This window comes from Rhinolophus hipposideros (assembly GCF_964194185.1).
Source record: "Rhinolophus hipposideros genome assembly, chromosome: 1".
Taxonomy (NCBI): domain Eukaryota; kingdom Metazoa; phylum Chordata; class Mammalia; order Chiroptera; family Rhinolophidae; genus Rhinolophus; species Rhinolophus hipposideros.
In genome coordinates, this window is record NC_138047.1 from 49,648,934 (window position 1) to 49,665,575 (window position 16,642).

The 16,642-nt window shown below is 34.5% G+C and overlaps 1 protein-coding gene across 2 annotated transcripts; it reads right to left on the reverse strand.

Annotated features, from left to right (window-relative positions):
• Positions 1-428: 428 nt before the first annotated feature.
• Positions 429-14,866, reverse strand: GNRHR (gonadotropin releasing hormone receptor; the record flags this gene model as incomplete). Of its 2 annotated transcripts, none has more annotated exons than XM_081059851.1 (3): positions 429-1,047; positions 2,017-2,236; positions 14,345-14,866. In XM_081059851.1, 3 exons carry the CDS (start codon positions 14,864-14,866, stop codon positions 803-805), a joined length of 987 nt encoding a protein of 328 aa, XP_080915977.1. In that variant the 3' UTR covers positions 429-802. The 2 variants fall into 2 exon arrangements, with proteins under 2 accessions (XP_080915977.1, XP_080915978.1); XM_081059852.1 differs by having other exon boundaries at positions 901-1,047; positions 2,017-2,108.
• Positions 14,867-16,642: the final 1,776 nt, after the last annotated feature.

A 16,642-nucleotide genomic window follows, 5' to 3' on the forward strand; every position in this document is an offset into this window, starting at 1 on the left:
GTATAGGTTTTTCCTTGATTGTATTTTAAAACAATGTTATTATTACTACACTAAATTACCACAAACTCCATAGATTGTAGAGCGTAGAGGAATATTCTAACCTCTGTCCATATCTGAACCACGCTAAAGCTCCCCTTTATATACAGAAGCACTTCACAATCTATACCTATAAGGAATGGGATGAAGAACTACTTATAAATCTTGTCGACTTGATGAAGCAGATGCAGGGTGGTTGCTGAATACTCCAAACATCAGAATGCTTTTGGACCACAGAAAAAATGGATTCCTTGCATTTTATTTATTTATTTATTTTTGCCAGAGGAGGGAACATAGATCGTATGGGCAAGGGAAATACTATCTCTATGCTCTATGTATTGTTATAGCATAAGATTGTAATTGCTGCTAAGCCCTTTTGGAGAAAAACTCTTCAGGGATTGCTAAGATTAACACTGTGTGTATCCTAACCTTTCTTTTTGGCATCTTTTGCCTTTGGCCATGGCTATTTTAAATATTGACATATTGTTACACAAGAGGAAAGTGATAAGAAACTCATATAAGGAGCTCAGAAAAGGCACCGATTAATTCAGGAGCTTATGATTAAAGGCAAGTATTTCATTATTTTTCCTGAAGTTTTCTTTGTAATTTATTCTCTGACAATGTGATTTTTAAGAGTAAGGATGATAACATAACCTTACCCTCTGCTTTGTTTATAAATAAATATCCTGCAAACTTTGTGTTTATTCCCAAATAGGGAAATTCATTACCTTGTTCTTTTTACAAGACTTTGTATATAGTCTAACAATTACAGAGAGAAATATCCGTATATAAGTGGATCAAAGCATGGATTTAAAAAAGCAAAGAGAAAGAAGAAGTGATTTACTGGATCTGACACCCTGTTTAACATTTCAGGATCAAACCAATACCAAATTCCTAGGACGTAGTAGGGAGTCCAGCAGACAGTAAATGAAGTGGCAAATGCAACAGTCATCTTTAGGGTCCTCAGCCGAGCTCTTGGTATATTATTCTTAGACTGATTCAGCTGTACTTCTATTAGAAAGAGAAAAGAGTAAGTGTTAAAAACCAATTTTATTACAAAACCAAAATGGACAGAAAGGAATAGAGAATCACTACACTAATTCAACCTAATTAGTATAATGGAAGCAAATTTCCAATGTTTTTAATAATGATAATTTGTTGGAAAAGCACATTTATATTTTAAGTTTTCCACTATGTCATATAATAAATAGAAAACATTGAACATGATAGTGCTCTTAAAATTAAGTTTCCACCAAACTAATCCGGATTTGAAATGTAGGAATACTCAAATTCTTTAAATATAAATTTAAGAGAGTGGACTGAGGTTGGGCTGAGTTGAATTCTCTGCATCTTCGTTTTCATGCCAATGTAACCCTGTTTACTTTATAAATTCATAAATTTTAGTTTTTGAGAATATATCAGGTTACTGAAGCAAAAAAAGGCACAACTACATTGGTGAAGTTTCAGATGGAATAGTCAAATACATATTGCACAATATTTCACACATCCAACACACACACACACACACACACACACACACACACACAAATGTGCATAATTATGTTATATGGATATAAGGTATTTGATGTGAAACAGAACAGCTGAACTTTAACAAGTATATTGGCTACCATTTAACGAGTTGTACTTTGCTGGATTCTAGAAATTAGGTGTTTGATTATAGTGTTGTGATGGCCCAACGGGAACAATTTGCCATTGCTTATATTGGGTAAGTGGGGTAACTGTCCTTTCCTTGAAATCCATGGTGCAAATTTAGAACATTAGTAAATATAAAATTATCTCATCTGTAAATTGGAGATAATAATAGTATCCCCTCCTGGGGTGACTGTTAATGTTAAACGAGTTAATATATACAAACTTCTTAGAACAGTATCTGGCACATAGTAAGCACCACATTGCTTTGAGTGTTGTTGTTTGAAAACAGTTTACTCACAATTAACATCAAATCTAAGGAATACATACTGTTGGGATTCTGATGAAGGACGTGGGTCAGGGTGAAGATGATTTTTGCATTGCAGATCAACATGATGAGAAGAGGGATAATGAAGAGGCAGGTGAAGGTGAAAAAGTTATAAAAGGCTTGATGCCACCATTGCGGAAAGCTGCAGTGTGTTACACATTGAGAGAAACCTCCTGTCTGTCCAGACCCATCTGCTAAATGAATCATTCTGAAGATATATAACTGTAGAAGAAAATAAAAAAAAATTAAAAAATCATGTTACTCTTTTCCATGTTTTCTTGAAAGTTATCTTTTTTGTGATTCTGCTAGCCTTCTAACTTGTTGTTGCCCAAGCAATTGCTAAGTTTCTTGACATTATTCTTTTGGCATTTCTATGAGAAGTTATAAGTAGATCTTTACTTAATATATGTTTGGGTAATGGGAATGGATCTATAGGATTTTGATTTTTTGGAAATTATTTCAACCTTGCATAGCAGTCCTCAACCAAGAATTTAAACCTTGTTTGTATTTTAATTTCAGATAAAATTATGTTGAATAAACCTATTGCAAATGATTTTGTTCACCATTCTATCTGCAGCACCTAAAACTGTGTCTGGCATTTTGAATGTGCCCCCAAAATACACATTTAAATTTTATTTTTAAGACAGAAAACCCCAGGAAAGTGGTCAAAAAAACATGAATAGACAGTTCACAAAAAAGATATAACTGTGGCCCTTATACATATGAAAAGATGTTCAACCTCATTCATGATAAGAGAAATGCCAATTAAGGCTACATTGAAATGCCATTTTCACTATTATGACTGGCAAAAATTAAAAAAAAATATCAGCGCACTCTCATGGTTAGGCTGTGGGGAAACAGGGACTCTCATATATTGCTAGCAGGAATGCAAATTGGTGCACCCATTATGGAGGGGTATTTGGCAATAACTAGCGTATTTACATATGCATTTATCTTTGACCAAGTAATCCTTCATCCAGGAATTTACCCTGAGGATACAACCCTGCCTCCATTACATAAAAATACATATGCACAAGGTTATTCATTGATGCATTGTGTGTAATTGAAAAACATTGAGAACATTCTACCAATTCATAGAACAGTACCTGAATAAACTATGGTGGACCACACAATGGGATGCTATATGTCTCTTAAAAAAAGTGTAAGGAAAATCTATCTATCATCTATCATCTATATCTATATTTGTGTGCATGTGTGTGTGTGTACATATATTTATTTTCCAGCTCTGTCTGTTGAGAAACCCTAGGAACAATGGCACTTTAGTGCCCACATGTTGGTTTCTAACTGCCATTCTCTACCAAAGGAAGCAGAGCTCACTGGAAAAGCACCGTACCCCCCCCCACCCCCCACCAAGCCTGGGGCAGGCAAAGTACAGTATGCACTTAGAACAGCTGTTGTGCCAGAAAGTCAGGAAGTGCTCAGACCAAAAGAGCTCAGGAGCCAGCTTGTAAGAGCTCTCATTGGCCAAATCTAGACAGTTTAAGCATGACAATGAAGAAAAAGACTGATAAAAAATGATAAACTATTGAATAAAGTAATATCCATGAGTCCCTGCTGATATAAATTATAAAACAACAACCAAATAGGGAGAGGGAAAGCTCTTTGTTACTGTAGAATGCCAACTAATAAATGTAAAGGGAATAATGGAAGTAGTGGTAATCACCATAAGAAATTGAAGAAAGACTCATCAATGGATTGTAAAAATATTGGTGAAAGTTTTTAGAGAACAGATTATTTACACTATCTAAAAATATCTACCTGCAGTGTACTTAGTCATTATAAAGAGTAAAATGATAACTTTATAGTAGAGAAATGACCAAATAATTAAAGTTAATATTGCCAGTAATGAGACCAATTGACGGCCTCTGCTTCTCTATAGTATAGTGCATTGAGAAGAACTTAGCATCACTTCTTTTGCATTTCTGCTAAAGGTGCATAACCTGAATGTAACCGTGAAAAGAATCCGTCAAACTCACATTGAGGGGCATTCAACAAAATGATATGCCTGTACTCTTAAAATGTCAGTTATGAAATGCAAAAAAAAATAAATAAACTGAGTGAAAGTTGCAATTTAAAGGAGACTAGAGAGACATGGCTACTGAGACCACCTCTTAATCTTGGATTTTCTCATTGAAGGGGACATTACTGGGACAACTGGTAAGATATGAATAAAGTATATAGATTAAATAATAGTAGTTTTGATCAGTGCTAATTTTCTGATTTTGAACCTTGTACTGTGGTTATATATGAAGTATTGAAAGGGACATCATGTCTGAACTTTTAAACAATTCAGAAAAAAATGTATATGAGAGAATAAAGCAAATAACAAATATAGTAAAATGATAATATTTGGGAAATCTGAGGGAAGTGTATCCCAGAAATCTTTGTACAAGTGTTGTAACCTTTCTCTTTAGTATGAAATTATGTTTTTTAAACAGCCCAAATTGAATCAACTATTAAGGAAAGTTTGCAAGTAGTTTTCAAAAACAAGTTCGAGTGGAGATTTATTCGTTCTGCCCGATTCATCAAGAACACTCCTTACCTGGCTATTTCCATTTTTTTCCAATGAGAAACTTCGTTTTACTACGAAACATTAAAATAAAAAGATAAGACTGCCCAAGCACTTTAAAACTGATAATAAGTAAATTCAAACAAAAATATTGCAGGATTTCTTTTTTTATCTGTATACTTTTCTTTCTTTTTAAAAATTGAGGTATAATTGACATCTAACATTATATTAGTTTCAGATGTACAACAATGATTCGATATTTGTGTATATTGTGAAATGATCACATTATGTATAGTTAACATCTGTCTGCCACCATACTTACAAATTTTCTTGTGAGAACTTTCAGCAACTTTGTTAGCAACTTTTAAGTACAGTATAGTCATCATGCTGTGCATTACATCCCTATGACATTTATAAATGGAAGTTTATATGGTTTGATCCCCCATTCTCTACCCACCCCCACTGTTTCTGGCAACCACCAATCTGTTCTCTGTATGAGCTTTTTATTTTTTTAATATTGTACATATTAGTGATATCATGTAGTATTTATCTTTCTATGACTGACTTATTTCACTTAGCATAATGTCCTCTAGGTCCATCCATGTTGTTGCAAATGGTAATATTTCATTCTTTTTTTATGGCCAACTAATATTCCATTGTATAAATGTACCACAATTTCTTTTGCAGTCGTCTTTTGATGGGCATTTTGGCTGTTTCCATATCTTGGCTATTGTGAGTAGCACTGCAATAAACATAGGGGTGCATATACTTTTTTTCAAATTAGTCTTTTGGATTTCTTTGGATAAACACCCAGGAGTAGAATTGTTGGGTCATAAGGTAGTTCTATTTTTAATTCTTTGGGAGATCTTCATATTGTTTTCCATAGTGGCTGCACCAATTTGCAATCCTACCAACAGTGCACGAGGATTCCCTTTTCTCCACATCCTTACCAACACTTTTCTATTGATTTATTTGTGATTTCCATTCTGGCAGGAGTCAGGTGTGGCTTTTATTTGCATTTCTCTGATGACTAGTGATGTGGAGCATCTTTTTGTATGTCTGTTGGCCATTTGTATTTCCTCTTTGGAGAAATGTCTATTCAGGTCCTCTGCCCATTTTTTAATTGGATTGTTTTTTTTGGTGTTGAGTCATATGAGTTTTTATACATTTTGGATATAAACTCTTTATCAGACATGATAAAGTCTTGTTTGGTAGGTTGCCTTTTCATTTTGTTAATAGTTACCTTTGCTGTGCAGTAGCTTTTCAGTTTGATGTAGTTCCACTTGTTTATTTTTGCTTCTGTTGCCAGGATTGCTTTTTTTTTGTATTTAAATTTATTTATTGGGGTGACAATTGTTAATGAAATTACATAATTTCAGGTGTACAATTCTGTATTACATCAACTATAAATCCCATTGTGTGTTCACCACCCAGAGTCAGTTCTCCTTCCATCACCATATATTTGATCCCCCTTACCCTCATCTCCCTCCCCCCACCCCTCTTACCTTCTGGTAACCACTAAACTATTGTCTGTGTCTATGAGTTTTTGTTTCTCATTTGTTTGTCTTGTTTTTGGTTTATATACCACATATCAGTGAAATCCTAGGGTTCTCTGCTTTTTCTGTCTGACTTATTTCGCTTAGCATTATACTCTCAAGATCCATCCGTGTTGTCACAAATGTTCCTATATCATCTTTCCTTAATGCCGAATAGTATTCCATTGTGTATATATACCACAACTTCTTTATCCATTCATCTATCGAAGGACATTTTGGTTGTTTCCATGTCTTGGCCACCGTAAACAAAGCTGCAATGAACATTGGAGTACACGTGTCTCTATAGAGAAATGCTTTCAGATTTTTTGGGTAGATACCCAGGAGAGCGATTGCTGGGTCGTATGGTAATTCTATTTGTAATTTCTTGAGGAACCTGCACACTGCCTTCCATAGCGGCTGTACCAGTCTGCATTCCCAACAGTGTATGAGGGTTCCTTTTTCTCCACAGCCTCTCCAACACTTGTTGCTATTTGTCTTGTTGATGATAGCCATTCTGACTGGGGTGAGGTGATATCTCATTGTGGTTTTTATTTGCATTTCTCTGATGATTAGTGATGTTGAGCATTTTTTCATATGTCTATTTGCCATTTGTAAGTCCTCTTTGGAGAAATGTCTCTTCAGGTCCTCTGCCCATTTTTCAATTGGGTTGTTTGTTTTTTTGTTGTTGAGTTTCATGAGTTCCTTGTATATTTTGGATATTAGACCCTTATCGGAGGAACTGTTTGCAAAAATCTTCTCCCATTCAGTCGGTTGTCTCTTTATTTTGTCGATGGTTTCTTTTGCTGTGCAGAAACTTTTAAGTTTCATATAGTCCCATTTGTTTATTTTATTTATTTATTTATTTTTTTATTAGTTTCAGGTGTACAAGACAAGGTAATACTTAGACGCCCACCATCTACATCCCTCACACTGTGAACCCCCTTCCCCCCACCCACCATCCCTTCGACCTCACACCCAGCTATCACATCACACACACAAAATTATAGTTGGCATTCATTAATGCTTAGCCTCTGGTGCACAACGCCACGATCAGGCATCCACACCATCCCTGAGGTGGTCTCCCAAATAGGACGCATGCCCATTGGATACCCAACAAAACCCCTAAAACATTATTGCAGGATTGCTTTTATTTTAAGTAAATAAAGGACAGTATTTGTTTTTTTTAGTTTTTGATTGAATTAGCAAATTTAAATTAAATTTAATTAATTTAATAAGCCTAGTAGTTCTTTCATTTTTGAGGTGGAGTGGGAGTAGAATATACTTTTTAAAAGAATGCTGTATTTTGTTTCTTTGCTTTTATGGTTGAAAAATTTTGATAAAACAAATATAATATAAAATATAATCCTGTTTCTTTTGTAATTAAAATGTTGATTTGCAGCTTCAGAACTTTTTTCAGCTTCGAGGGCAAAAATAATTTTTTAAATTAATTCACTAGAGGGCGCCCAATGATCATATAATCAATCTTAAAATCAAGAAACTCAAATGTGCATTCAGTTAATTCTATTTTATGATCCAGACCAACTTTTTCCACATTACAAAGTGACCCTTTCAGTTTTCCATACTTCTTTTCAACCTGACCTCATTTAAAGTTCAGTTTTTATTTTGACCTAACAGATGTGAATTGAAGTCTTTGAAAGGATTACTTCTCATAGACTCTGAGAGTCTTATATTTCCTTAAAATCTCTTTCCACCTTCCCAATTGTACTTGGAACCAGATGACCCAAGTTTGACGTTCTGCTCTGCACTGGGCCAAATTTTCACTTTAATATCTTATGTTTTTAAGTCATAAACATGAAGCTTTCAATAATGTGACTTTGAAATACAGTACTATGATTTGAGTTTTGGTTGTCATCTTTATTTAATAAATGCTTGTTTTAAAGTAACTTCTTGATCAAAAAACTATAGTAAGTCCTATATGTACTAAAAGGTCAACCAGATATTTCCTGCTATCAGGGTACTAAATATTTGGTAGAGGAGATTATAGCATGTATGTCATCACATGTAATACAAGATAGACTGTGATAAGTTCTGAAAGAGATGTAGTAAGCTGGTATGGAAATTCAGAATGTTACTTGCCCATAAACTAATTTGTTTTAGGCTTGGTTCAGTTTATTTTATGCTCCAAGGCCATGTTCATTTTAATGATTAGTATGGGATCTATTTTACTTTCAGTGGTTCTTCTGTCCTTGAATTGTACTTCTTAATTTTCTCCTCTCTCATCCCTGGCTCCTAGTTGCTTTATTTTCCCATAAACAAAAGCAATCTGTTTTCCTTTTTTACAGTCAATTTCCAATGCTCATTTCTTCTTAGAATGTTATTTTTAACTCTCACGTTACCCCACACTAATGACACCATTACCTAATGTTTTCCAACGGTAATTATCTTTAGATGATGTGCTTCAGTTTCATCTATGAAATGGAGATGTTCATATTATCTACCTCTAGGAGCTGTCATGACATTTAAATGAGTTACCGTTAATATCGGTACTTGGAAAGTGCTTAGAATAGTGCCTGGCACACAGCACTATATAAATTATAACCATTATAATAAAAAATTCAAGGCACACAACTTATAAATATACATCCATATACATTTATTTACATATTTGTAAATCTATGCCATATATTTTCCCCTGATATCTCTAAAGCATCTATTTTCACCTTAAAATTTTCCTGTCTTTTCCTTCTCTAGCCTCCTACAGGAAAAAGGAAAGAGACATTATTGCAGAGTGTGGTATGAGATAATAGTTAAATGCTCTGGGTATGGAGTTAATTGGATGTCCTAACACTTCCACTTATTAGACAGCAATCTTGGGCATGTTATATAACATTCTTATTCTTAGTTTCTTCATGAATAAAATAAGGATAATTGTACCTATTTTATAGGGTTGTTGGGAGCCTTACAGGACGTAATGCATGCAAAAGCTTTAGCACAGTTCCTGTCACATATTTATGTCCTCAATAACTATTATTTGTCATCATCATCATCATTATTGTTATTTCAGCTACTAGTATGCTTTTACTATGTCCCAGTACAGTTCTTGGCATACTATACACGTGTGATGAGTTTTTATTGAATTTAAGTTGCTTGTGAGTTCAGAAGTGCATTCTACCCCTGTAAATTCTCTGTGTCAAGGCACACCTCCACACATCTTCAGACTACACAAAGAGTAAAGGATGGCTTATATTGTATATCTTGCCTGCAAGCCTGGATTAACTATAGAATTTAGATACTGTCAATATGTAATGTTCCATATTAAATAAATAAGCTAGTGGGATGAACTTTTTCTTCAAATAATCTGCTACTGTGGAATTCTTGTGGTCTTAGATGGCTGTCATTGAAAACCATGTCATTTTTAATAAGACATGGACACACTTAATTCGGGAAATGATTTTTCCTCCACATGCACTTAAGCAGCTTAACCACAGATGGTCTTTGATTAGATTTTCTTTCAGGTCATGTTCGTTGCCTTTTTTCTATTTTCTATTTTCCCCCTCTTCCCTTCTTTTCTCCCTCTCCTTTCCTTCATTCTTTCCTTCTTCCTTTCTTCTTTCCCACCTTCATTCCTTTTCCTACTTTTAGACATGACACCTCCAAAACTTGAATTTGCTCTAGCGCATATAGCTTTCAGAGTGAGTAGGATAGCTTGGTGCCTAGGGAGTATGCTGGCCAAATTTAATTATCAGTCAGAATAAATGTTTTGAGAAACTTGAAATAATCAACCTTTATATAAGCAGTTCTTTTCGCTGTTTTTAAAAGAACTGTCCATTTATTTTAATACTCCTATTTCCCTGTTATTTTCTCTCCTGACATGATGACAGAACGAATAAAGACAGGAGGAAAGGATGGAATGAACATTAATTGTTTAAGTATAAAGTCTTGTACTAGATAATTTTATATTATTGTTTACAACTTATTCTTTTCAATTACCTTTAAACTTAGTTAAGTAATTTACTCAGAATCAAATAGCTGGTAAGAGATAGTATTGAGACTTGGAACCAACTTTTTAAAATCCAGTACCCATGCCATTTCTACTATCCCACTGCCTTTCTCACTTTGTTGTAGGGAGATGTGAGGTCTTCAGAGAGACTATGACTGTGGCCAGTGAATGACCAAGCAGAGGACTGGGTCTCCCTTATCCCTATTCAAGCAGAGCAGCTCCACTTACTTATATCTGTTTCATTTATTGGGGCTCCACATAGAATTTTGTTTATTTAAAAAATTCCATTACTAGTAAAAAGTTTGAAAGTTACTACGGTACACTGTGCTGAAACTTTTGCAAATATATCCCCAAACTATCATAAAATTTTGTTTCTAAGGTTAATAATTAAGAAGGTAGAAAACCAAGGTGGCCAATTTGAAATTCCATCATTCTAAGCTGTAGCAAAATATCATACATTCTCAGATTCCCAGGCCTGACTTGTGACAATGAACTTATTAGTCTTTGTGTGTGTGTGTTTTTTAACCTATGTATGAATTATTCAAGTAATAGAAAAATCAATACATGCACCAAAGGATGAAGGTTAAAGTCATCCTTTCACTGTAAATTAGCCATGACGGGATGCGCTTTTGTCCATGGGCTTACCTGTAGAGACTGGTGAAGCCTGAGGTACACTGACCATGTACCACAGTCTAGAAATAAAAAGCTCTCTCTATTTCTTGTCTTCCCATCAACTATATGTAACGTTAGTCATAGGGTTTGAAACCTCTTTTTTTCAGAAAGATAGCAGAGAGCTATAATAAAAGAAAAACTGGCCTTCATAAAAAGATCAAAGCAGACCAAATGACACTGTGAAAGCCGCTGAATCCCATTAAACCAATGGTTCTCAAACTTCAGGTCATGCCTATCAGTTAATTGTAATTAACATAAAAAAATGAACAGAGTAGATATATCATGAAAACACTTTCTTAGTTATAAGTGTGTGAAAGAGCGACCGACCGACAGACAGACAGACAAACCAAGTGTCTGTGTAGTATGTGTTTGGTTATGGACAAAAAGGTTAGGATGCCATTATTTTCAAAGGTTTTCTTTGTACATTCCCTTATACATGAAATGAGGGTAATAACATGGTTCCTACGTACTTCATAGAGTTAATGTAAAAATCAGATTACATATGTTAGGTTTCTCAGAAACCTTCACAAAGTTCTTCATAAACTTAAAGTGCTGCTGAAAGTAAAGATGAGTCATTTGTTTTACCAAAAAATATAGTACCATTTTTTTTTCTGTGGCCCATATTCACATAAATCTCTCAGGTAGAGTAATGCATTTGAGATCAGGCTATTACTTGAAATTCACAAATAATTTAAAGTTAATTTTATATTTTCTTTTCATTACATGATAATAGATATTTGACATTTTCTTTCTATTATTTCTGTGACAAACTTAGATGCAAATAATTGACTTAATAAATCCATATTTTATTTATAGTCTCTGGGGAGTCCTTCAAAAAGAGTGGAATTGTGGATTTGTGTTTCATTTATCATAATAAATTGACAAATTCTTCTGTTTCAACTTTCATCTACATCAGTATTCCAAATTACTATTTTCCAAATAGCCATACTAATGCAAAGACCTTATACTGCCAATACTATGTCCTAAAACAAATGTTTTTAGCATTTTTCATAGCCTGCCTTTCCTCCCCCTTCAGACACTAAACAGACAGACAAAGAAACAAACATCCCTCTTCTCAACCTACCTGTTTGTTTCAGTGGTTTTACTACTAAAACTCCTTGGCTAAACATATTGGAGCTTTGTTTTACTTCCCTTTATTATCAATCCCCTACAGCCAATTTGTTGCCAAGCTTTGTTTTTTCGTTTGAAATGTCCCTTGTGATTACTATCAATTCCTTTAACACCACCCTAGCCCCCAACCTAATCACCTCATTGCCAGATGATCTGAAAGGCTTCTTTGTCTCTCTCCACTCGATTTAGGTCTACAAAAATGTTCTTAAAATATTTTTGTTAAAAAATAATTTTAGTAATGTACAACATGATAGCTATAGTTAACATTGCTGTATATTATACAGGAAAATTGTTAAGAGAGTAAATCCTAAGAGTTCTCATCACAAGGAGAAAACATTTTTTTCTTTTATTCTTTTTGTATCTATATGAGATAATGGACGTTAGTTGCACCTATTGTGGTAATCGTTTCACGATATGGGTAAATCAATCCCTTGTGCTATATGCCTTAAATTTATCCAGTGCTGTATGCCACTTATTTCTCAATGTAACTGGAAAAAATTGTTTTTTTTTTGTTTGTGTTTTTGGGTTTTTTTTTTGTTCTTTTTGTTTTTTTGTTTTTTTATTTAATTTATTAGTTTCAGGTGTACAAGACAAGGTACTATTTAGACGTTCATTATTTATATCCCTCACACTGTGAACTCCCCCCCCCCATCCACTATCCCTCCGACCTCACACCGAGACATCACATTATACATATAAAATTATAGGTGGCATTCATTAATGTTTAGCTTCTGGTGTACAATGCCATGATCAGGCAATCCACAATATCGCTGAGGTGGGCTCTCAAATAGGATGCATGTCCATCGGATACCCAACAAAAAATGTTTTATCCTTTGCATAGACACACAAAAGTTATCTGGCTCATACATTAATTTTAGAATTTCCCCTGGCTATCAGTGTCTTCTATATTATAAATCCATTTTACCCCCATTCATTGATTCATTTATCCAAACCTTTTTTTTTTTTTTAATAAAAGGTGAAAGATTTATTTTATCTGAAAAGAAGCCAGAGTATCCAAACATTTCAAATGTCTATTTTTGGTAGGTATCTTATTAGGTATTATGAGCATGAATTAATTTGAACATAACAGTCTCCACTATTTAGGACCATATATATCTAATGGTAAAGACAGGAAACCAAATACACAATCACAATTATGACAAGAAGTAGTATGCTATGAGGTTAAAGAAAAGGGAGCAACCACCAAACAAAAATTCCTGGTAGTCCCAACTCTCAGTGTTTCATTTCAGCCAAATAAGTCTATGAAAATTAATGACACTTTTCAACCTCTGCTGAAAAATATACCTAATTATTGACCTACTTTTTCCATCCAAATATCATTCATCTTTAAAAATTTGGCTTGTCCTACATTTACCCTAAAACCTTCTTTCACCAATTCAACTCATACTCATCTCTTCCTCCTCTTAACAGTTGGAATAGGTTTAAATTCTTTTTTTTGGTATATAGTTATATTAGTTTTACATAAGTTTTTGTGTCCACAGCTGCATTACATTTTCTTTGAGGGCTATTTCTTTATTTCATCAGTACCAGGTTCAGTGTTTATCTTCTCTAAGAAAACCAATCAGTAAGTGGCACTCATACTTTAAAGAAACAAAATGGAAAATTTCATGACATAGCCTTAGCTAAATAACTTCATTTCAAATGGCGTATTTGCTAAGCCTATTCTTGTATATTTAAGCAATCTGACTGTTAAAAATAGCAGATTATGCAGGTTAATTAACAAGGAAGGCAGCCTCTGTTGAAAACAATCTGGAGAGACACTACCTTCTGTATGTAGCAGACGGCCTGTGCTTAAAGTAGCAGTCTTACAGTTTTGCTAACGGCCTGTTACAGTCTAACTTACCTCCAAAAAAGCTCAAGTCAACCTCAGGGAAATATCTAAATTTCCAAAAGTCCTAGATTTCCCACTTTTCATCTTTATTGAATCCCACCCTGCTACAAACTTCAGAACAAACTAATCTAGAATAATTCTCTCTGAACAGCAGTGACAGAATTCTTGATGTTTCCACTCAAGAAGTCCCAAATAAGACAAGTTATAAGTACTTTCTATCTATGAAAATTTCACAGTTCCTAAAGATTCTGTCAATTTACCATGCCAACCAGTGCAAGAGGAAAAATAGATGAAAAACTAAGACAGGGATGAGGTCAAATTTGAGGAGAGCTGCATTTTGGAGGAGTATTTACTATGTACAAGAGAGTAGGCTGTACACTTTAGTACATTATTCATTTAATCATCACAAAAGCTGTATAAAGTAGGCATTACCTCCATTTTATGAATGGGGGAACTGAAGCACAGAGAGGTTAAGAAATTTGTCCAAGGTAACAGAGCCAGCATTAATCTCTACTCTTTGGCTTCAGAGCCCAAGCTCTTAAAGATAATACAATACTGCCTTTGATATACAATTACATAACACAATACTCAAGTTTAGATAGAAAATCTATGATTTTCATAACCTAACACATTCATGACAGTGGTTTACCTGTGGTCCAGCAAAGAGGCTGCTGAGGAGCCAGGCCAAGCCAATATTGGACTGACCAAGCTTTTTGTTGCTTTTCACAGCTAGGGGCCTCGTAATGGCCAAAGAGCGGTCCAGACTGATCACTACCATCATGAAGGCTGGGGCATACATAGAGAAAAGCTTCAGATAGCTGAGGACTTTGCAGAGGAGCTCTCCAGCATACCACTGGACTGTAATGTTCCACATTCCGTCCAGGGGCATGACAATCAGAGTCTCCAACAGGTTGGCTAAAGTCAGATGTTTTAAAAGTACCTTCATTCTCGAGAGCTTTTTCCCTTTCTCTTTCTTCTGAGTCCACTTGTGAAGTTTCAACAAGAAAGAAGCATTGAAAGTCGTAGAGAGTAGAAACAGGAAGAAAGTAACTGTTACTCGGATCTTTCCAGATAAGGTCAGGGTGGGGAGCGTGTCCTGCATCAGTAGGCTGCTGCTGTTGACGGCTGAGCAGTGATTTTGATTCTGTCCAGGAGAAGCACTATTTGCCATGCTCCCCGACTCTTACAGCTTCAAGACTGGTGTTTCTGACACTTCTGAGGCTTTATTGTAATTGAACTCAAAGTTCCATTTTATTTCAGTCTTTTTTACATGGAAACGTCACAGGTTTAGATTTATGTCCCATTTTGTCCCTGAGATACTTTATATTTAATGTGAAAGATCAAGGTGAACTTGTTTTGTGGCTTCATAATCCAACAGAGTGCTAAAACAGAGCATGACAAACACCTTCTGAGGGCCAAATGTAACTCTAGTACCTCAGCAGATGGTCTGATTTTCACAACATTTTTCCTGAATGAAGAAGGACACTTGAAGCTTAATTTTGAATTTATCATTCACATGTTTATAATTTAAATTTATAATTAACCTTTATGAAGATATTTTCTAAAAACTAGTAATTGTTAATGTTCTGGCCAACAGAAGAAAAATGAAAATGAAGGAAAACACTAAAAAACAACTTGATCCAGTTAAAATCTGTTGTTTTAAGAAATTAATACCTTTCTCAAAAACATTTGTTTTCCTTTTTAATCACACACTGATGTGCATTCAAACACTAGACAAATACGTTCATTTAAGACCATCCTCCACAAATCACCAATTATTACCTTAACAGTTAGAATCAATTTGATCTGATAAAAATTGTACTGGATTCAAATTTATCAATCAGTCTTAATAGTCAGATTATTCATGCTTAAGTTAGAATAAACATGATTAACTTTTAAAAAATTACTACCTTGCTTTTATAATTGTCTAAATATTGTGCTTGCATTATTGTGTAAGGCAACTAGATATTGGAGAGAATACTATATAAACCCTGTAACCACGTTTTTATGTTTCTATGTACTATGATGTTTTCTTATATTCTTTTATATGTTATCTGATCATTTCACATTGGGACCAGTTAGAAACTTTCTCTGTGTTTCAGCTTTCACTTTTGATGATGATAATTTACCCATACCGGTATGACTTACATTAGAATTTATTAAATCACCAGCTTGATTTGCCTTATGTCACCTAGTTTGCTTCTGTGGCAGCCAAAGAAAGAAGAATGTTAAGAGTAAAGGTGGCTCTTTTGACTTAGATGATCTGTTCTTGTTGGTTCATCTATTTTTTGTTTTCTGTTTTATATTGATTTATTTAATAAGTAGTTTAGTTACCAAATACCTGCTATGTAAGGTGTGACCAAAAGATAAAGTGAATGTTTAAATAAAAAATTTATTACAGTAAAAGACACATTGCCATTAATCCCCCTCAAATACTCACCCTTGCTTCGAACACACTTATTCCATCATTCTTGCCACTTTCTGAAGCAGTTCAGGAAGTCCTCTTTCATGAATGTCTTTACTTCATTCTCCATCATAACAACACTCTGTGTCATACATCACTTCTGGTACAAGGCAATTTCTGTCAAATGAAAACATTACCGTGTGTTCTCATTCACCTTATTCACCGGATCTGGCATCATGGATTTCTGGCTCTTCCCTAAAGTCAAAATGACCATGAAAGGAAAACGTTTTGAATCAATTCTGGACATCACGACAGACACAGCAGTGCAACTAAAGAAACTCACGAAAGAAGACTTCCAGAACTGCTTCAGAAAGTGGCAAGAATGCTGGGATAAGTGTGTTCAAAGCAAGGACTAGTATTTTGAGGAGGATGAATGGCAATGTGTCTTTTACTGTAATAAATTTTTTATGTAGACATTCACTTTTGTTTTTGATCATACCTGTATACTCTTAGCCTTTGTAGGTAATAAAAAGTGCATATGGC